At 43.8% G+C, this 22628-nt stretch overlaps 1 protein-coding gene across 4 annotated transcripts in view; it reads left to right on the top strand.

The window, feature by feature from the left end:
- Window positions 1-22628, top strand: part of INPP5B (inositol polyphosphate-5-phosphatase B) — a 483885-nt gene that overhangs the window by 299433 nt on the left and 161824 nt on the right. For 3 of the 4 annotated variants that reach the window (XM_063954327.1, XM_063954328.1, XM_063954329.1), the window contains 3 exons: window positions 17074-17241; window positions 20236-20337; window positions 21198-21312. In XM_063954327.1, the coding sequence (XP_063810397.1) occupies window positions 17074-17241; window positions 20236-20337; window positions 21198-21312 (385 nt within the window). Of the gene's footprint in view, window positions 1-16802; window positions 16831-17073; window positions 17242-20235; window positions 20338-21197; window positions 21313-22628 lie in introns of all 4 variants that reach the window. The other variant, XM_063954330.1, reaches the window with a different exon arrangement.

Here is a 22628-nt window from a genome sequence, read left to right as displayed (position 1 = left end):
AATTGCTTACTGGAAGTAGTACAAGTGGTCTTCCGACTTCCCCTCTGGGATGACGATCGACTCCCAGCAGCTACAACAGCAGCGCCAGCAGCAGTAGGCGTTACACTCAAGGATGCATTGCAGGAATCCCAGGCAGGAGAGGACTCGTCAGACTTGCCAGTGACATGGCCTGCAGGACTATTGGCTTTCCTGGGTAAGGAGGAAATTGACACTGAGGGAGTTGGTGGTGTGGTTTGTAGGAGCTTGGTTACAAGAGGAAGGGATTTAGTGGTCAGTGGACTGCTTCCGCTGTCACCCAAAGTTTTTGAACTTGTCACTGACTTATGATGAATGCGCTGCAGGTGACGTATAAGGGAGGATGTTCCGAGGTGGTTAACGTCCTTACCCCTACTTATTACAGCTTGACAAAGGCAACACACGGCTTGACACCTGTTGTCCGCATTTGTGTTGAAATAATTCCACACCGAAGAGCTGATTTTTTTTTTGTATTTTGATCAGGCATGTTAATGGCCATATTCGTCCCACGGACAACAGGTGTCTCCCCGGGTGCCTAACTTAAACAAACCACCTCACCATCAGAATCCTCCTTGTCAATTTCCTCCCCAGCAACACCCATATCCTCATCCTGGTGTACTTCAACAGTGACATCTTCAATTTGACTATCAGGAACTGGACTGCGGGTGCTCCTTCCAGCACTTGCAGGGGGCGTGCAAATGGTGGAAGGCGCAAGCTCTTCCCGTCCAGTGTTGGGAAGGTCAGGCATCGCAACCGACACAATTGGACTCTCCTTGGGGATTTGTGATTTAGAAGAACGCACAGTTCTTTGCTGTGCTTTTGCCAACTTAAGTCTTTTCATTTTTCTAGCGAGAAGATGAGTGCTTCCATCCTCATGTGAAGCTGAACCACTAGCCATGAACATAGGCCAGGGCCTCAGCCGTTCCTTGCCACTCCGTGTCGTAAATGGCATATTGGCAAGTTTACGCTTCTCCTCAGACGCTTTTAATTTTGATTTTTGGGTCAATTTACTGAACTTTTGTTTTTGGATTTTACATGCTCTCTACTATGACATTGGGCATCGGCCTTGGCAGACGACGTTGATGGCATTTCATCGTCTCGGCCATGACTAGTGGCAGCAGCTTCAGCACGAGGTGGAAGTGGATCTTGATATTTCCCTATTTTAACCTCCACATTTTTGTTCTCCATTTTTTAATGTGTGGAATTATATGCCAGTAACTATCAATAGCAATGGCCTACTACTATATATACTGCGCACAACTAAAATGCACCACAGGTATGGATGGATAGTATACTTGACGACACAGAGGTAGGTAGAGCAGTGGCCTTCCGTACCGTACTGCTATATATACTGGTGGTCACTGTCAGCAATCTGCAAAACTAAAATGCACCACAGGTATAGAATGTAGATGGATAGTATACTTAATGACGACACAGAGGTAGGTACAGCAGTGGCCTTCCGTACTGCTATATATAGTATACTGGTGGTCACTGTGTCAGCAAACTGAAAAACTAAAATGCACCACAGGTATAGAATGTAGATGGATAGTGTACTTAATGACAACACAGAGGTAGGTACAGCAGTGGCCTTCCGTACCGTACTGCTATATATACTGGTGGTCACTGTGTCAGCAAACTGCACAACTGAAATGCACCACAGGTATAGAATCTAGATGGATAGTATACTTAATGACGACACAGAGGTAGGTACAGCAGTGGCCTTCCGTACCGTACTGCTATATATACTGGTGGTCACTGTGTCAGCAAACTGCACAACTGAAATGCACCACAGGTATAGAATGTAGATGGATAGTATACTTAATGACGACACAGAGGTAGGTACAGCTGTGGCCTTCCGTACCGTACTGCTATATATAGTATACTGGTGGTCACTGTGTCAGCAAACTGCAATACTAAAATGCACCACAGGTATAGAATGTAGATGGATAGTATACTTAATGACGACACAGAGGTAGGTACAGCAGTGGCCTTCCGTACTGCTATATATAGTATACTGGTGGGCACTGTGTCAGCAAACTGCAAAACTAAAATGCACCACAGGTATAGAATGTAGATGGATAGTATACTTAATGACGACACAGAGGTAGGTACAGCAGTGGCCTTCCATACCGTACTGCTATATATAGTATACTGGTGGTCACTGTGTCAGCAAACTGCAAAACTAAAATGCACCACAGGTATAGAGTAGATGGATAGTATACTTAATGACGACACAGAGGTAGGTACAGCAGTGGCCTTCCGTACTGCTATATATAGTATACTGGTGGTCACTGTGTCAGCAAACTGCAAAACTAAAATGCACCACAGGTATAGAATGTAGATGGATAGTATACTTAATGACGACACAGAGGTAGGTACAGCAGTGGCCTTCCGTACCGTACTGCTATATATACTGGTGGTCACTGTGTCAGCAAACTGCACAACTGAAATGCACCACAGGTATAGAATCTAGATGGATAGTATACTTAATGACGACACAGAGGTAGGTACAGCAGTGGCCTACTGTACCGTAATGCTATATATTATATACTGGTGGTCACTGGTCAGCAAAACTCTGCACTGTACTCCTCCTATATAATATTATACTGGTGGTCCCCAGTCCCCACAATAAAGCAGCACACTGAGCACAGATATGGAGTGTTTTTCAGGCAGACAACGTATACTGGTGGTCACTGATCAGCAAAACTCTGCACTGTACTCCTCCTATATTATACAGCTGCTCCCCAGCCCTTCCCACAATTAAGCAATAGTGCACAATCAAGTTCAACAATAACGGAGAGGACGCCAGCCACGTCCTCTCCCTAACATTTCCAATGAACGAGTGAAAATGGCGACGCGCGGCTGCTTATATAGAATCCGAATCTCGCGAGAATACGACAGCGGGATGATGACGTTCGGGCGCGCTCGGGTTAACCGAGCCATACGGGAGAATCCGAGTATGCCTCGGACCCGTGTAAAAAGGGTGAAGTTCGGGGGGGTTCGGTTTCCGAGAAACCGAACCCGCTCATCACTAATTTTAATAGCTGAGACATTCAACTAAACTTCACTATTGTTACAAACGTATGTCGGAGATAAGCCTCCTTCTATCAAGTCCCCTCGATACCATTTGTTTACCAATGCATTGGGAATCCCAGGAAGCAGACAACACACACGGTTATGTCGGCAAGATGAGACTAAAGCTTGTTTATTTCACAGGGCGTTATATAGCAGAAAGTTACTTGCATGAACACTTGATACACGTCACATAAGAAAACAAAATGCATCTTCTTTCAGGAATCCTCCCTAGCTGACCCCCTCCTTTGTGTCCTTCACAAGAAGTCTAAACACATGAGAAACTGTCTAATAACATATTTCCAGGACTATAGCTACAACCTTGCTTCTCACAGAATGTACTAACTATGAAATGTCAGCATTCTTATGATTTCTTAACAAAGCATCTTCCTTATTCACTACAACATGGCTGCTACTTATACAAAATGTCTTATAGCAGCTTACGCTTACTATCTCTTTCATGTATATTATGAAGTGTTTATATTTTAATGAACTGTAGACACCCTGCATAGTCAACTGACATATAGATGTGTCTACACACAGCTATCCTCAGATCACGCTACATAGCCCCATTTAGTGCACCACAGCACTAATCTTAAGTACCTTGTACACTATGGTGGTCATTCCGAGTTGATCGCAGCCAGCAACTTTTTGCTGCTGGTGCGATCAACTAATCCCCGCCTATGGGGGAGTATATTTTAGCTTAGCAGAGCTGCGAACGCTTGTGCAGCCCCGCTTAGCTAAAAAAGGTTTGTGTAAAAGTAGACCAGCCGTGGACATACTTACCCTGTGCGACGATCTCAGCGATGATGGGTCCGGCTTTGATGTCAGACATCCGCCCTCCGTTCTCCTGGACACGCCTGCGTTTTCCTTACCACTTCCAGAAAACGGCTGTCAACAGACAGGTGACGCTTCGGAACGCCTTCCTTCTCTCAATCTTGCGAGCGCCGCTGTGACCGCTTTCTTCGTATCTGGCAACGCCGCGCATGCGCATTCCAGACCCGTTTGCACCGCAGCAAAGAACAGCTGCGTGCGAACGTGTCGGAATGACCCCCTATAAGCGAAGTAAGATGCAAAATAGAGGAAAAGTATGTCGTTTGTGTAAAACGGCATAAGACAGGTCTGATGCGAGTGACCTACACCATGCATCATTATGCTTTACATGCCACTTTATTTTAATTTGTCTGCAACAAAAAACAAAAACAAATTCTAATTATTTAGCGCACTACAGTATATGCAAACTGAGGAAAAAAGTGTACAGTATGGGAATCACGCAGGGTATAACGTGCCATATGGCAAGGTGTTTCAGGGCTCATCTGTAGTTCTGTATGTCAGCTTGGAACATTTGGTTTGTATTGGAACTTCTGTGGACCTATTATTGAACTTTATAAAAAAAAAAAATTAAAGAGTCCAAAGACTGGCGCTAGAATGAGCTGCCTTAGGTAATATCCCCCCTCAGATGTCACCACACATCAACAAAACAACCAACAGAATACAACAAAAATGGGAGGTGTACCGCCCAGGGCGCAAGTACAACAGAATCACTGTGTATAAGACTTTCCTATCTGGAAGTTTTTCCTGTATCCAGCCTTCAGTTTGCTTGACACTTGGTACTTGTGCAAGGAATTCAGTGCATAAAAAACATAAAAAAAACACAATAGTGTAATACAATTTTTACAAATACATACATCAGTATGAACACCGTGATAGCTCTATTTTACATTATAAACAGCATGCCACATCTCCACTGAATGGATGCACCATGCCCTACAATTTACTAAGTGCTTGATTTAGTGAACTTACAAAAGTGAAGAGCGTACTCCACTCACTAGATAATGATGTAATGTTGAGTAATCGTATAAAGGTATCTTTAGGTGAAGAGAAGAAGGCGTACCCCACTCACAGTGTTACAGGTGAGTTGAAGCTCATCAAGGTATCTTTATCTGAAGGGATCCTGTGGTATTCACGCAACCAGACCAGATGCAATATTTACTCCAGATGGATCCCAGAAAGAAAGCAAAATATCCAATGTGTAGTACGGGTTTTATGCACTTACTAGTATAACTATTGAGACACGTATCTATAGGTCATATATATACGTTCTTAAAGCAGGTATATAAACGTACCGAAACTCACTTTAAAATACCAGGTGTAATACACATCAAGGTATCTCTTAAATATTCTTAGATGAAATAAAAGGGTAATCTGCGTACCCAACTCACAATGTCGGTGGAGATTTTCAAGGCACGTAAAGGTATCTTTTCTTTTTCTGTCTTCATTCAACAAGACTTATATCCAGCAAGTGTTAAAATCAAGAAGAGATTTTTATTTGTACAAAAAACACCCCAAACGGAAGGGGCAAATACACTTAAGACATTAAAAAACACATAAGGTCCAAATAACAAAAAAAAATTAAAATATTTTTTATATATATATATATATATATATATACACACACACACACCACCAGTGCTAACCTCTACGGTATCTCTCTATATAAGGTGGAAAAAAATAAATCGAGATTACCTGATCCGGAGGTAGCGATGTTAGTAGGTGGGGTAGTACAAAAAAAGAAAAACGCTGGCTGCCCACACTCCTTCTGTCAGTGCATTTCGGTCAAATAGTGACCTTTTTCAAGACATGTCAAGTAAGCCGCGCGTTAAAGTGGGCAGAACTTCATCATCCAGCCGTGTCAGCAGTATTCATACCCGGAGTCCTAAATAGGGAAGCAGACTTTCTCTGCCAACACGACACTCATACAGGCGAATGGGCCTTGCACCCAGAAGTCTTTCAGATTCTGGTAAACAAGTGGGGACTGCTGGAAGTGGACCTCATGGCCTCGCGTCAGAACAACGAGGTACCCACAAATGGGTCAAGAACAAAAGATCCCGAAACAATCTTCGTGGATGCCCTGTCAGTGAAATGGAAGTTTCATCTGGCATATGTCTTCCCACCAATCTCCCTGTTGCCCAGGGTGATTCGAAAATTCAAACAGGAAGGGGGCGCCATGATATTAATAGCTCCGACGTGGCCCAGACTAAATTGGTACACAGATCTGCAGAGGCTGTCTGTGGACACTCCTTTCTTACTATCTCAACGTCCAGATCTACTGATTCAGGGTCCTTGTCTCTACAAACACCTGGATCGTCTGTCTTTGATGGCATGGCTCTTGAGACATCCATCCTAAAGGCAAAAGGCTTTGTACCCCCTACAGCTCCCTGGGACCTAGGACTAGTTCTCAGAGCGCTTCAAGACGCCCCATTTGAACCACTGCAGCGTGTGGATGTCAAATGGTTGAAAGCTAAACCATTTCTGGTATTCTATCTAGATAGAGCGGTTCTCCGATCTGGATATCTTCCTACGGTGATCTCTAAGTTCCATCTTAATGAAGAAATAGTAGTTCCGGCCTTTCGGTTACTGGATTTCTCTGCGGGAGATGCATCATTGGACGTAGTTCGTGCCCTAAGGATCTACGTGGATCGTACCAGTGCCATCAGAAGAATAGATACTCTCTTTGTTCTCTACGGATTTCACAAGAGAGGATGGCCTGCCAATAAGCAACAATTGACTAGATAGCTTCAGATGACTATCTCAGAAGTATACTCTCAAGCTGATCTCTCTATCCTAGATAATGTCTCTGCCTACTCTACCCATTCAGTAGGTCTTTCATGGGAAGCCCACCATGGTGCCTCAGCTGAGTAACTCTGTAAGGCAGCCACATGGTTATCAATAAATACATTCATTAAACATTATGCCTTTGATACCTTTGCCTCTCAAGATGCTGCATTTGGGCGAAGGATTCTTCTGTCCAATCAGGAACGTCCCCTCCCTTAGTTACTGTTTTGGGACATCCCAGGGTATATCCGTTGGATACTACTGTGAACCCTGAAGGAGAAAACAGAAGTTATAGTAGACTTACCGTTGATAACTCTATTTCTCTGAAGTCTACAGTATCCACAGGGAAACCACCCTGACTCTCCTGATTTGAGAATCTTTACACTTACTAACCTCTTCCTTCCTTCCGGTATGGAAGTGGGTGTGGGTGTGTGTGTGTTCTTCTCGCATGAATAGGTCTTCCTTCGCAATATAATTCTGCTCCTGCCTTGGCTTGTAACAGACATAATTCCATGAGCCAGGAGGGCATTTGGGTGGACCGTTGCATCCTGGGAGTTCAAAAGCTTTAACCATTCCTCTGACGCTACTTACAATCCAGGGTATATTCTGTGGATACTGTGTACTTCGGAGAAACAGAGTTATCAACGGTAAGTCTACCATAACTTCTGTTATTTTAAAGAGTATCGCTCTTGGTGATGGATACCATTCAGTTTGCAATTCATTCCCAAACAATTGATCCCAATGTCTGATTTATAATTTTTTATGTAATGCTAGTGTATTACTCTGTACACCCTGTATGCCACTGGTAAGTATGATAAGCAGTTTGTCTTTTTATGTCATAGCCAAATTGTAAATAACAATGTTACCACCTGCATGTAATTGTTCTATGGATTTCCTGAAACCCATCTTGTAAAAATTATACAGGTTGAGTATCCCTTATCCAAATTGCTTGGGACCAGAGGTATTTTGGATATTGGATTTTTCCGTATTTTGGAATAATTGCATACCATAATGAGATACCATGGTGATGGGACCTAAATCTAAGCACAGAATGCATTTATGTTACATATACACCTTATACACACATCCTGAAGGTAATTTTAGCCAATAGTTTTTATAACTTTGTGCATTAAAAAAAGTGTGTGTACATTCACACAATTCATTTATGTTTCATATACACCTTATACACACAGCCTGAAGGTCATTTAATACATTATTTTTTATAACTTTGTGTATTAAACAAAGTTTGTGGACATTGAGCCATCAAAAAACGAAGGTTTCACTTTCTCACTCTCACTCAAAAAAGTCTGTATTTCGGAATATTCCGTATTTTGGAATATTTGGATATGGGATACTCAACCTGTACTTGTTTATGGGTCACTATCCTTCGTTGACTTTTTGTTAGTCTCATCCTTATTGGTTTCCACAGTAGAGGAAATTGATATTGAGCCAATTGTTTTATCAGACTGTGCATTGATCTCGTTACCTCTGAGTGACCTTGTCTCCTGAGACACATATCCACAATGGAAATTCCTGACTTAAACTTGTCGGCCTCCAGAAAATATTGTGATCTGATTCAATCTCCATGGCAGGACTATGTTCATACTGATGCAGTTCATCAGCCTGACCCCATATTGTTTTGGCAGACAGCGAAAATAGTTCTTAAGGGAGATATTATTTTGTATGTTGGGAATTACAATTCATTAAACTCTCATTTATAGTAAGATACTCAGAGATTTTTCCCAGGCTTTCAAAGACTTCCGCAATCATCCCATCTCCCAATGTAAGTCACAGTATTTTCAGAAAAAAATCCCTTGACAGGTCGATGGCTCAGGCAGAAGATACATGCACAAATTCTGCTCGCTATAAATTTTACCATTAAGGCACTAAATCTGGCTGTTTGCTTTCTAACCTGTTACAGGTCACCATATCTCAACCAACATTTCAGCCTTACAGGACAAGCTGGGTAATTTGACTGGTGAGGGTACACATGTACAGAGCTGTAACTAGGCATTTTGGTGCCCTGTGCCAGACAGAGCACAGGGCCCCCACCTCCATATGTGATATAGAGATAATGTGCACCGAAAATAAAGGTGCGTGGCTTCATGGGGAAGGGGCCTAGCCACACAAAAGTATCAATTCACATTACACCACACAGTAGTACCACTTATATACATTATGCCACACGTTAGAGCCCTTTATACACATTACGCCACATAGTTGAATCTATAATACACATTACACCCCAATAGGGCCCCTTGTTCACATTATGCTGCACAGTAGTAGTGCCCTATATTCACAGGATGCCACACAGCAGTGCCTCTTACACATTATGCCCACACATTAGTAGTGCCACTTACACATTCTACTTACACATTAGGCCCACAGAGTAGTAGTGCCCCTTACAAATTTGGGCCACACGTTAGCAGTGCCTCTCAGTAGCAAATGTTATGAAGACCCCTGTCTTGTCTCTAGATGCTGAAAAAGCCTTTGACATGGTAATAGGGAATAATCTTTCTCTAACGTCCTAATGGATGCTGGGGACTCCGTAAGGACCATGGGGATAGACGGGCTCCGCAGGAGACAGGGCACTTTAAGAAAGAATTTGGATACTGGTGTGCTCTGGCTCCTCCCTCTATGTCCCTACTCAGACCTCAGTTTGAATCTGTGCCCGGACGAGCTGGGTGCTGTTTAGTGAGCTCTCCTGAGCTTGCTATAAGAAAGTATTTTGTTAGGTTTTTTAATTTCAGGGAGATCTGCTGGCAAAAGAGTCCCTGCATCGTGGGACTGAGGGGAGAGAAGCAGCCCTACTCTCTGCAGATAGGTCCTGCTTCTTAGGCTACTGGACACCATTAGCTCCAGAGGGATCGTACACAGGATCTCACCCTTTGTCGTCCGATCCCGGAGCCGCGCCGCCGTCCCCCTCACAGAGCCGGAAGACAGAAGCCTGGTGAAAGAAGCAAGAAGACTTCGAAATCGGCGGCAGAAGACTCCAGTCTTCAAACTGAGGTAGCGCACAGCACTGCAGCTGTGCGCCATTGCTCCCGCACTACACCCACATACTCCGGTCACTGTAGGGTGCAGGGCGCAGGGGGGGGCGCCCTGGGCAGCAATTAGGACCTCTTGGCAAAAGTTGGGCATATATACAGTTGGGCACTGTATATATGCATGAGCCCCCGCCATAATTTTGTACAGAAACACGGGACAGAAGCCCGCCGCTGAGGGGGCGGGGCTTCTTCCTCAGCACTCACCAGCGCCATTTTTTCTCCACAGCTCCCCTGAGAGGAAGCTCCCCAGGCTCTCCCCTGCAGATTCACGGTAGAAGAGGGTAAAAAGAGAGGGGGGGCACATAAATTAGGCGCAAAAACATAATATACAGCAGCTACTGGGTTAACACTAAGTTACTGTGTGATTCCTGGGACATATAGCGCTGGGGTGTGTGCTGGCATACTCTCTTTCTCTGTCTCTCCAAAGGGCCTTGTGGGGGAACTGTCTTCAAAAAGAGCATCCCCTGTGTGTGTGGTGTGTCGGTACGCTTGTGTCGACATGTTTGACGAGGAAGGCTATGTGGAAGCAGAGCGGGAGCAAATGAATGTGGTGTCTCCGCCGACGGCGCCGACACCTGATTGGATGGATATGTGGAAGGTTTTAAATGATAATGTTAATTCCTTGCATAAAAGGTTGGATAAAGCTGAAACCTTAGGACAGTCGGGGTCTCAGCCCATGCCTGATCCTATGTCGCAGAGGCCGTCAGGGTCTCAGAAGCGCCCACTATCCCAAATTGTTGACACAGATACCGACACGGATTCTGACTCCAGTGTCGATTACGATGATGCAAAGTTACAGCCTAAATTGGCTAAAGCCATCCGTTATATGATTATAGCAATGAAGGAGGTGTTGCACATCACAGAGGAAACCCCAGTCCCTGACAAGAGGGTTCATATGTATGGGGAAAAAAGGCAGGTGGTGACCTTTCCCCCTTCACATGAGCTAAATGAGTTATGTGAAAAGGCTTGGGAATCTCCAGATAAAAAACTGCAGATTTCCAAACGGATGCTTATGGCGTATCCTTTCCCGCCAACGGACAGGTTACGCTGGGAATCCTCCCCTAGGGTGGACACAGCTCTAACACGCTTATCCAAGAGGGTAGCCCTGCCGTCACAGGATACGGCAACCCTAAAAGCTGCTGCGGATAGAAAGCAAGAGGGTACCCTGAAGTCCATTTATACACATTCAGGTACCTTACTAAGGCCGGCAATTGCGTCGGCCTGGGTGTGTAGTGCTGTAGCAGTATGGACGGATACCTTATCTGAGGAACTTGATACCTTGGACAAGGATACTATATTAATGACCCTGGGGCATATAAAAGACGCTGTCCTATATATGAGAGATGCTCAAAGAGACATTAGCCTTCTGGGCTCTAGAATAAATGCAATGTCGATTTCTGCCTGAAGGGTCCTGTGGACTCGGCAAAGGACAGGCGATGCCGACTCAAAAAGGCACATGGAGGTTTTACCTTACAAGGGTGAGGAGTTGTTTGGGGAGGGTCTCTCGGACCTGTTCTCCACAGCTACTGCTGGAAAGTCAAATTTTTTGCCATATGTTCCCTCACAACCTAAGAAAGCACCGTATTACCAAATGCAGTCCTTTCGATCACAAAAAGGCAAGAAAGTCCAAGGTGCGTACTTTCTTGCCAGAGGCAGGGGCAGAGGAAGGAAGCTGCACAACACAGCTAGTTCCCAGGAACAGAAGTCCTCCCCGGCTTCCACTAAATCCACTGCATGACGCTGGGGCTCCACAGGCGGAGCTAGGCCCGGTGGGGGCGCGTCTCCGAGATTTCAGCCACAAGTGGATCCCTGGGCAATAGAGATTGTGTCTCAGGGATACAAGCTGGAATTCGAAGAGATGCCCCCTCACCGATACCTCAAATCGGCCCTGCCAGCTTCCCCCTTAGAGAGGGAAATAGTGTTAGCTGCAATTCACAAATTGTATCTTCAGCAGGTGGTGGTCAAGGTTCCCCTCCTTCAACAAGGAAAGGGTTATTATTCGACCATGTTTGTGGTACCGAAACCGGACGGTTCGGTCAGACCCATATTGAATTTAAAATCCCTGAACATATACCTGAAAAGGTTCAAGTTCAAGATGGAATCGCTAAGAGCGGTCATCGCAAGCCTGGAAGGGGGGGATTTTATGGTGTCTCTGGACATAAAGGATGCATACCTTCATGTCCCCATTTATCCACCTCATCAGGCGTACCTCAGATTTGTGGTACAGGATTGTCATTACCAATTCCAGACGTTGCCGTTTGGTCTCTCCACGGCACCGAGAATATTTACCAAGGTAATGGCGGAAATGATGGTGCTCCTGCGAAAGCAAGGGGTCACAATTATCCCATACTTGGACGATCTCCTCATAAAGGCGAGGTCCAGAGAGCAGTTGCTGATCAGCGTAGCACGCTCTCGGGAAGTGTTACAACAGCACGGCTGGATTCTAAATATTCCAAAGTCGCAGTTGATTCCTACGACTCAGTCGTCTGCCCTTCCTGGGCATGATTCTGGACACAGACCAGAAGAGGGTTTATCTCCCGAGGGAGAAGGCTCAGGAGCTCATGACACTGGTCAGAGACCTATTAAAACCAAAACAGGTGTCGGTGCATCACTGCACGCGAGTCCTGGGAAAGATGGTGGCATCATACGAGGCCATTCCCTTCAGCAGGTTCCATGCGAGGACCTTTCAATGGGATCTGTTGGACAAGTGGTCCGGATCACATCTACAGATGCATCGGCTGATCACCCTATCCCCCAGGGCCAGGGTGTCTCTCCTGTGGTGGCTGCAGAGTGCTCACCTTCTCGAGGGCCGCAGATTCGGCATTCAGGACTGGGTCCTGGTGACCACGGACTCAAGCCTCCGAGGGTGGGGGGCAGTCACACAGGGAAGAAATTTCCAAGGTCTGTGGTCAAGTCAGGAGACTTGCCTTCACATCAATATCCTGGAACTAAGGGCCATATACAACGCCCTACGTCAAGCGGAGACCCTGCTTCGCGACCAATCGGTGCTGATTCAGTCAGACAACATCACCGCAGTGGCTCATGTAAACCGCCAAGGCGGCACAAGGAGCAGGGTGGCGATGGCGGAAGCCACCGGAATTCTTTGCTGGGCGGAGAATCACGTAAGAGCACTGTCAGCAGTGTTCATTCCGGGAGTGGACAACTGGGAAGCAGACTTCCTCAGCACGCACGACCTCCACCCGGGAGAGTGGGGACTTCATCAAGAAGTCTTCACGCAGATTGCAAGTCGGTGGGAACTGCCACAGGTGGACATGATGGCATCCCGCCTCAACAAAAAGCTACAGAGGTATTGCGCCAGGTCAAGAGACCCTCAGGCGATAGCTGTAGACGCACTAGTGACACCGTGGGTGTTCCAGTCGGTTTATGTATTTCCTCCTCTTCCTCTCATACCCAAGGTGCTGAGAATCATAAGAAAAAGAGGAGTGAGAACAATACTCATTGTTCCGGATTGACTTGGTATCCAGATCTGCAAGAAATGCTCACAGAGGACCCATGGCCTCTGCCTCTAATATAGGACTTGTTGCAACAGGGGCCCTGTCTGTTCCAAGACTTACCGCGTCTGCGTTTGACGGCATGGCGGTTGAACGCCGGAACCTAGCAGAAAAAGGCACTCCGGATGAGGTTATTCCTACGCTGATAAAGGCTAGGAAGGACGCGACGGCTAAATATATTATCACCGTATATGGCGAAAATATGTTGCTTGGTGTGAGGCCAGAAATGCCCCCACGGAGGAATTCCAGCTGGGCCGTTTCCTTCACTTCCTACAGGCGAGAGTGACTTTGGGCCTAAAATTGTGTTCCATTAAGGTCCAGATTTCGGCCCTGTCTATTTACTTTCAAAAAGAACTGGCTTCTCTGCCTGAAGTTCAGACGTTTGTAAAGGGAGTGCTGCATATTCAGCCCCCTTTTGTGCCTCCAGTGGCACCTTGGGATCTTAACGTGGTGTTGAGTTTCCTGAAGTCACACTGGTTTGAGCCACTTAAAACCGTGGAGTTAAAATTTCTCACGTGGAAGGTGGTCATGCTATTAGCCTTGGCTTCAGCTAGGCGTGTGTCAGAATTAGCGGCTTTGTCACATAAAAGCCCCTATCTGGTTTTCCATATGGACAGGGCAGAATTGCGGACCCGTCCACAATTTCTGCCAAAAGTGGTGTCATCTTTTCATATGAACCAACCTATTGTGGTACCTGTGGCTACTCGTGACTTGGAGGATTCCGAGTTACTAGATGTGGTCAGGGCTTTGAAGGTTTATGTAGCCAGAACGGCTAGAGTCAGGAAAACTGAGTCGCTGTTTATCCTGTATGCATCCAACAAGCTGGGTGCTACTGCTTCAAAGCAACCAGGCTCATTCTGCGGCTGGATTGCCGCTGCCAAAATCAGTAAAAGCCCACTCAACAAGGAAGGTGGGCTCTTCTTGGGCGGCTGCCCGAGGGGTCTCGGCATTACAGCTTTGCCGAGCAGCTACTTGGTCAGGTTCGAACACTTTTGCAAAGTTTTACAAGTTTGATATCCTGGCTGAGGAGGACCTTGTGTTTGCTCATTCGGTGCTGCAGAGTCATCCGCACTCTCCCGCCCGTTTGGGAGCTTTGGTATAATCCCCATGGTCCTTACGGAGTCCCCAGCATCCACTAGGACGTTAGAGAAAATAAGATTTTACTTACCGGTAAATCTATTTCTCGTAGTCCGTAGTGGATGCTGGGCGCCCGTCCCAAGTGCGGACTTCTTCTGCAATACTTGTATATAGTTATTGCTTAAATAAGGGTCATGTTATGGTTGCATCAGGGTTGATCTGATGCTCCGTTGTTGTTCATACTGTTAACTGGGTAAGTTTATCACAAGTTATACGGTGTGATTGGTGTGACTGGTATGAGTCTTGCCCTGGATTCCAAAATCCTTTCCTTTTACTGTCAGTTCTTCCGGGCACAGTTTCTCTAACTGAGGTCTGGAGGAGGGACATAGAGGGAGGAGCCAGAGCACACCAGTATCCAAATTCTTTCTTAAAGTGCCCTGTCTCCTGGGGAGCCCGTCTATCCCCATGGTCCTTACGGAGTCCCCAGCATCCACTACGGACTACGAGAAATAGATTTACCGGTAAGTAAAATCTTATTTTTTGACAGCCTTGGGTGGTTTGGTTTCCCGGCTTATTTCTCTGCTGAAAACCTTGTATTTCAATCCATATACATAAATTCTTACAAATGTTTATTTGCCCCCTTCATTTGATGTCCAATGAAGCACGATACAGTGATTTCCTTTATCCTCTCTGTTATGTGCCCTAGCGGTGGGTCCATTGGCCATAAATTTACGTGACTGCCCTGAGTATACTGGTTTTGCATTTTTTTGGAGACAGTATGTAAGTTGCTTGGTTCCCCTGCTTTGTAACATGTACTACTCTGTGGGAGCACCACCACTTAAAGTCATTTGATAGATATATCTATATTTAAATTTTACAAGCGGCACTCTTTATTGAACATACCGACAAGTAAAAATAATAATTAAAAAAAATAAAAATAAACAGTGACCACTAGACAAGTGCAGTGAGACAAAATCTTCTCTTTCTAAATAATATGTCAATGGCGTCACAGGGGTGCGGACTGTACTGGTGTCCGCATTTGAGGTGGTGACACCAAAATTTTGACTCCTCCTCAGTGACCGGGAGCTGGGTGTTGCACTGTGACATTGGTCACTGAGTCAACATTTTGGTGTCACCCCTCAGATGGTGACACGCGGCAGTGTGGTGAGTGGCTCTAGGGGCAGCTCAGTGCCTCCAGGAGTACAGGGTATACCCCCAGAATGATGAAACTGGGATGTGCCATGAGACCACACACCTTCGCCGCAGGGCTGCAAACCTTTGGCACGCGGGGTCTGTTTAGCGCACTGGGTGATGCTGACCACAGTAATGCCACAGCCATATTGTGTCTGTTTGTCCTTGTATTTGCGCAGTGCTGATTATATAGTATTAGTCTTACTGGCATAGTAACAATTGTGTTTCTTTAATATGTTAACAACATAATATTGTCTATTTATTATTATTATTGTTGTTATTGTTGTTGTTGTTATTATTATTATTGTCTTCTATTTATATGGTGCTGCAACATGCTCGTAACAATACATAGCATAACTTTAGATAAGTATTAGCATAACGATACAAAAACAGGGTGGAGGGTATGGGAAAAGTTAAGGGTAGGGAAAAGTGACTTAATTATTAACAGGTATTTATATAGTGCAAACATATTACACAGTGGATGTAGTCACGATCCCGGCCGTCAGCATACCGACGATGGGATCCCAGCGCCAGAATGCCAGCAGGGGGGCAGAGGGTTATTCCCACTCGTGGGTGTCCACTACACCCATAGAATATAATCTGGCGAGCGCAGCGAGCCTGTAAGGGGCTTTGTTGCGCTCGCCCCCTTGCCGGCATTCTGGCAGCTAGGATCCTGGCGTCGACATGCTGACCAGCGGGATCCCGACCGCCGGTATCCCGTACCCAACTCTTACACAGTGCTTTTATAGAGCATATTTCACTTCTTTACATCAGTCCCTGTTCCATTGGATCTTACAGTCTGTTCCCTACCAATTATACACAAACAATGGTTATTTTATATGTTTATTTTTTCATCTGATTTAACCAGCCGTTATGTATTGGGAGTGTGGCAGGAAACCCGTGCAGACATGGGTAGAATATACAAACTCCACACAGATAAGGTCCTGGTTGGAATCGTACCCAATACCTGTCTCCTGTGAGGCAGTATACCAAGTATAATCTTAGTATTTACTTGTGACTAACATTCATTGTTATTTTTCTAGTAGAACAACAAGATCCATCTTATTTTATATGTTACTGTTTTTCATACACTAACAGAATTCCTTTACTTTCTATTTTTTATATTTCCCTAATGTATTGTTTTTTTAAAATGGTTATTTTTATTTACTATAAATAAAATTAGAGTTTAAATTATTAAGTAATGTGAATTCCAATCATCACAATAGCTGTATTTTGTTTCTTTTTGTCCTTGTATGTACCATTTAATACTCAGGAGAACATCCTCTATAGTGATGATAAAGGTGAGAATCTTATAACCAAAAAAAAACAAAAAACGTAAATCTAGAAAAATAGGATATTCTCACGTTAATTTATCTGTGCGGATAATCCTTTTGTTTGATATGAAACCATTACTGATATATAGTATGACCATTTTGTGGGTTTTTTATTTTATTTTTAATACATTTGATATTATGATGAATGAGAAACATTATAAACCTTATATTAGGCAATGACAGTAGCATTTCACTTTCTGCTATCATCAGACACAATAAAACTAAATCTGATATCACTGACATGGTGCGATCGGCAGATGTGATCTCCGCTAACAAGGAGGAAATGCTTCCCTTCCCAAAATTTGGCCTGCGTGACAATTTAATTAAATCAGAACTATTGAAGAAAGAACCCACATACACCTCAATCAAAGATTTCAGGTACAGTAAAACTTGAGTTCTTGTCACCATGGTAGGGCACTTGGTCCTGTAAATAAATGGTCCTATATTTCATTTGTCATTTAATTGCATTGTACTTTGTACTAAAGCTGTAAAGGCTACAAGATGATGATCATATAAGTGTAATATTATACTGCCAGATAGATGTAAAATGTGTTGCAATCACTTTTTTAATAGCCTTAACATTGTATTGATTGTCCAGAAGAAACAAATAGGAAAGGAAGAGATATTTATGTACTGTATATCCATAAAAGTTCTCAGTCATTTACATCAGCCTGGCCATATTGCCTTTAAATTATTAATAAAATTAAGTTTTCTAACTGTAGCAACAAGTGCAGAATGTTCACAGCTTGGCAACTATTAAACACTGATAATTCATGCAGTTTTGTGCCACACGAGGCCAGCATGCAGTGACACAAAATATAACGGAGTTCTACTTAGCCTTCAGTTAAAGAAAATAGATTAAAGGTGTGTACACACGGTGAGATACAGTAAATCTAAGATTTTGACTATATATTCAAAATCTTACGAAAAGTTAGTGCATATCTCAAGGTGTTAGGCAGCTTGCGTTACAGATTCGATCCCGATGCGCGCTCCCGTGGGGTCGGTTTTGTAAGGCTAGATAGACTGTGCAGGCAAGTCAATCTTGACTATCTAGTGTACTATCTAGTACAAAGTATAGTCAAAATTGGCACTTAGTCAAAATCTGTACTATCTGGGCTCTGGGGTGGTTCAAGGGAAATCGCATAGTCAAAATCGGACATAGCAAGGATCTCACCGTGTGTACACACCTATAGAGATAATATAACTATGCCACAGAGACTTAGAAAATGCCGATACTCGAACATGAAAATTTGGTAACCTTTTCAGTACAAGGTAGAACAATCCATGTTTGTAGACATTTGCAAACTTTAACTTGGTAGGTGTTTGCCATCTCCTGTGCATGCCAGTTTTTCTGAAACTATGTTTTGGGTTTATTTTGTTTGTTTTTTTGGAAAATATATAGTACCCAAAACAAAAAGTTATGAAAAAAAACCAACACTTTTTTAATGTGTTAAAGTGCCCAAAAAATAATACAAATTGATGTAAGAATGTGTCCAAATGAAAAAGTGCCAGAAAATGCTTAGCATATGAGAGAAGCCTCGCATCTGCCATAGTTCATTTACTTAGGTTAACCTCATACTTGTATAATATATTAATAACATGTAACAAATGCCTGTTTTGTGCCCTTAAGTATGGCAGTTTTATTTGTGCTAATTTAGTTTGTTATGCATATACAGTCAGATGTTCCCTTGTAAATACCAAGCCATTCATGAATAAAAGCAGTGTAGTTTAACAGTGAGACAACAAGGCATCCATGCAAGCACATTTATCATTTCAGTATTATTTCTCCATTTTTACTCCATTTATTTTTCCTACACTATTATCCTTTGTGGTTTTTATTCAGCTTTAAAGTTTTTCTGGTTAAGGTATAAAATAGAGGAGCAGCAGCTGTCATTTTTCAGTGGTTTACAAATTCACAGAAACTTCAAATGGTTTAATTTCTTTCAACTATGGTGCAGTTTCAATTACTTTTGGGTAAAGCTACAGTTTAAGACTGGAACTATACAAGTTTTCAGCATTTTCCCTGCGCGGTATATCTGCACAGTAAACCATAGATTCACGTTAAGTGCTGGAATCTATGGGTTACCCTACACATTAAGCCCCACAGTGTGTGTTTACTGCAGATTTCCATGTACAGGTTCTGAGGCTGTGAGAAAATTTCACTCTAAGGGGGGTATCCAATTACACGTTGCACGGGTGTTTTTCATGTTTTTTTTTTATTACCCTATCCAATTAGGTCCAGAGTAAACCATCCATTTTTCATGCGAAAATGCATAGGTCCCACGAAAAGCCACAGACCTATGTATTTTTGTGGCATTTATCGCCCGGTCTAAGGAGCACTTATCGCGGATTATGCTTTGCGAAGCATAATTCCCAATAAGTACCGACATCGGGGATAAGCTTTCGCGGATAATTAGATAGCCCCCAGTGAACCAATTAGTCACGGTAAATTACTGCGGCCAATTGGATTCCGCCGTAAGTTCACTCATTCTGGCTTAACACGCGGGGATGCTGCATCATTATTATTATTATCTTTTATTTATATTGTGCCACAAGGGATCCACAGCGCCCATTACAGAGTATAACTATATAACAAATGAGCAAAACAAGAAAAAAGCACTTACAGTTTGAGACAATATAGGACAAGTACAAGGTACAGTATATACAGAAAACCAGGGGTTAGGTGCCATCAAAGGCAGTATTGAGTAAAAGATAATGTAAGTAAGAGCAAAAAAGGCACATGAGGGGAGAAGGCTCTGCTCTTGCGAGCTTACATTCTAAAAGGTGAAGTGCTAACAGACCGGGGTGACACAGAAGGGGCAGACCGTGAGCGTAGACAAGAGGGTTGGGAGGAGCCTTGGCTGGGTTTGGTGAAGAAGTACGTGTTGAGAGTTTTGTAGAGAGGTGGAGAGTCTGATGGGGAGAAGTAGAGAGAGGAGGTAATCAGTTGGCAGGAGAGGCCGCTTTCATTAGCAGGGCGAAGAGGATGAGTGGGAATGTAAAGACAGATGAGGTCAAAGATATAAGAGGGCGAAGAGTGGGTGAATTGGATTCTGAATGGGAACGTAAACCCCTAACTGAATTTGCTCCTATGTGTTATTTATATCAATCTTTTGATTTCCAAGTGGCAGTACAGTTTATAGGACTCATTAGTCCAAAAGGAAAACCATGTTAATTAATCCATTGCAATACAATTCTGCAATGCATTGTCAAAAAATATGTAAATATTTTATAGCCTTAGACAATAAACCAAAATGTGAAGTGCACTGTAGCTAAGTGGAGCTCATACAGAATAACGCTGGTAAGGCATGGTTGTATAAGTAATAATTCTACATTTAATCACACCTTTAAAATGTTGTTGTTTTTTTTCAGTTTTTTTGTTGGAACTTACAATGTCAATGGGCAGACACCAAAGGAAAGCTTACAGCCATGGCTAAGTGCAGACCCTGAGCCACCTGATGTGTATTGTATTGGGTATGTAATATGTCGGAATACACACAATGCCTACTGTATATTAGGATGGGTCACCATTTGTTCTTCACTCCTCAGCAAAGTGCCCTGCCAGCACAATGCTGCTATTCATCTTGGCACTGGAAGTACAAGTGTATTGTGTGCTGCAGATTTCATTCTTGCTAACAGTAAGTCCTGGCCTAGCAGTATTATGGAATATTGATATTTCAAGTGCCAACCACACTAATGGTTAAATCATACAGTCAGACAATATATTTACGTATGTTTCTATTATATTGATGTAAACCTTTTTACTTGCTGGGATCTGAAGGCAACGGTAAGACAGAGAAAAATAAGAACGCTTTTCAGATGACCTCCTCTGGCCAGTTGTTTGGCATTTTGCCTTTCAGTTACTTGACAACATGTACTGCTGCAGTAATTCAACATGGCACACTCATCATATAAAGGGAATGTCCCGCTGGGGAATTTCTATGCAGGTATTCCATCCAGTTACTGACCTGGTGGTCTGTTTCTCTTGTCTACTTCTAGGCCTATGTCTTCCATCTTCTGTTTTCTTGTTGCCTTTCACCTGTAGTCTCTGATTACAGGTGGGCTGGTTCTATTCAAATTCTGTTTTATGCATATTCCATTGTGAAAGTTATATTTTAGTGTGCAAGACCAATTGCATTCCACCCTGAGTGTGTTATTAGTTATTATTTTATCAGCAAGCAAGGATGTCAGACAGCATCTAGGAAGTGTAGTTAGTTACAGCAGTACAGCAGCATATCTTTTACATAAATACCTCCTGTATGTCATTTCTTAGCAAGCAGCAGTTTGTTATAATGTTTGTGATATGAAATCCAGCACTTTCTTGTTCCTCACAGATTTCAAGAGCTTGATCTAAGCAAGGAAGCGTTTTTTTTCAATGATACACCCAAGGAAGAAGAATGGTTTAAAGCAGTTTCTGATGCATTACACCCCGGAGCCAGATATGCAAAGGTACATGCAGTGTAATGACCTTCAATGTTTCGGTTACATGTATGGGAGAAGGTGATGCAACTGGTGCCAGTTAGAAGAAAACGGGTGGTCTTCAGGTTGCCGGCTGTCGGGAACCCGGCGCACAGTATATCGGCGCCGGAATCCCGACAGCCGGCATACCGACACTTTTTCTCCCTCGTGGTGCCCGCAGCATGGCGAGCCCGCAGGGGGCTCATTTGCGCTCGCCACGCTGTCGGTATGCCAGCGGTCGGGCTTCCGGCGCCGGTATGCTGGTCGCCAGGAGCCCGGCCGCCGGCATACCATACTACACCCGAAGAAAACATGCTTGTGTGCAGCCAAGAAGAGAGATCAGGCTTCCCAAATCAGCCCTAAACGTGTAGGGGATAGGTATATTATCCTGATGCTCAGAGAGCCCCAATAGACAGTACTAATATCCAGTGGTAACAGAGCCTTCAATTCATACAAGTTCATAATACAGAATAGTTTGTCAAATCCCAATGTTGGGAAACCTTTAAGTTTCTGAGGAACCAATGCTTATATGTCTAATATGCAGCTAGTTGCCAGATATTACTCTCCGCCTATCTGGAGGCACTGAGTGAGATACACCAGAACCAGTGCCCAGCGTGTTTTCATTGACTTTTTACAGGTAGTCTTCACCCTCAGCTCAGACTTTTAGTGCAGCAAAACTAGTGCTTACTATCCTAAGCGCACAAGGTTCATTGGGTCTGAGAACAGCCCATGTCTCACTATATGTGGTACAGTTACAACTGACACCACATGGGGAGCCCAGCAATGCTTGTATGTTTGCCAGGGATTCCTTTGCTCTCCTCATCATAGCATACAGATGTGTCCACATACATCTAGCCTCCCTGCACGTTAAACAGTATGGCTAGTCATGCCATGCCGTGGCGTGACTCAGTAGCGCTGAGCATCTTAACGTGTGAATTTTTCCATAAAAATGCTTCTTATTTGCGGATTAAAATGATATATACGGCATGCCTATATTTTGTGTGTTTCCTGGAAAACACTGTAATGTACCATTTTGTATGCAGTTACTGCCACAGTCACACAGATAATATAGGCATGCCATATATCCTTTTTATCAGCAGAATCTGCTTGTGTGTCTTATTTGCATAGTGATGCAAATAAGACACATTTTCAGCAGAAAAGATGCCCAACGCTAACGGAGTTGCATGGGACCTGCCAGATCACTAATGCCAGGCATTTCCTGCAACGTGGCGTATTGAGGCAAGATGTATGAGGACACGTGTATACTCGGGGATATGGTCTGTTTTTGTTGGACAGCAAGGTGCAAA

Source organism: Pseudophryne corroboree, chromosome 2 (assembly GCF_028390025.1).
Source record: "Pseudophryne corroboree isolate aPseCor3 chromosome 2, aPseCor3.hap2, whole genome shotgun sequence".
In the NCBI taxonomy this organism is placed as follows: Eukaryota; Metazoa; Chordata; class Amphibia; order Anura; family Myobatrachidae; genus Pseudophryne; species Pseudophryne corroboree.
The sequence above is the reverse complement of the archived record's forward strand: the minus strand, read 5'-3'. Positions and strand labels throughout refer to the sequence as shown.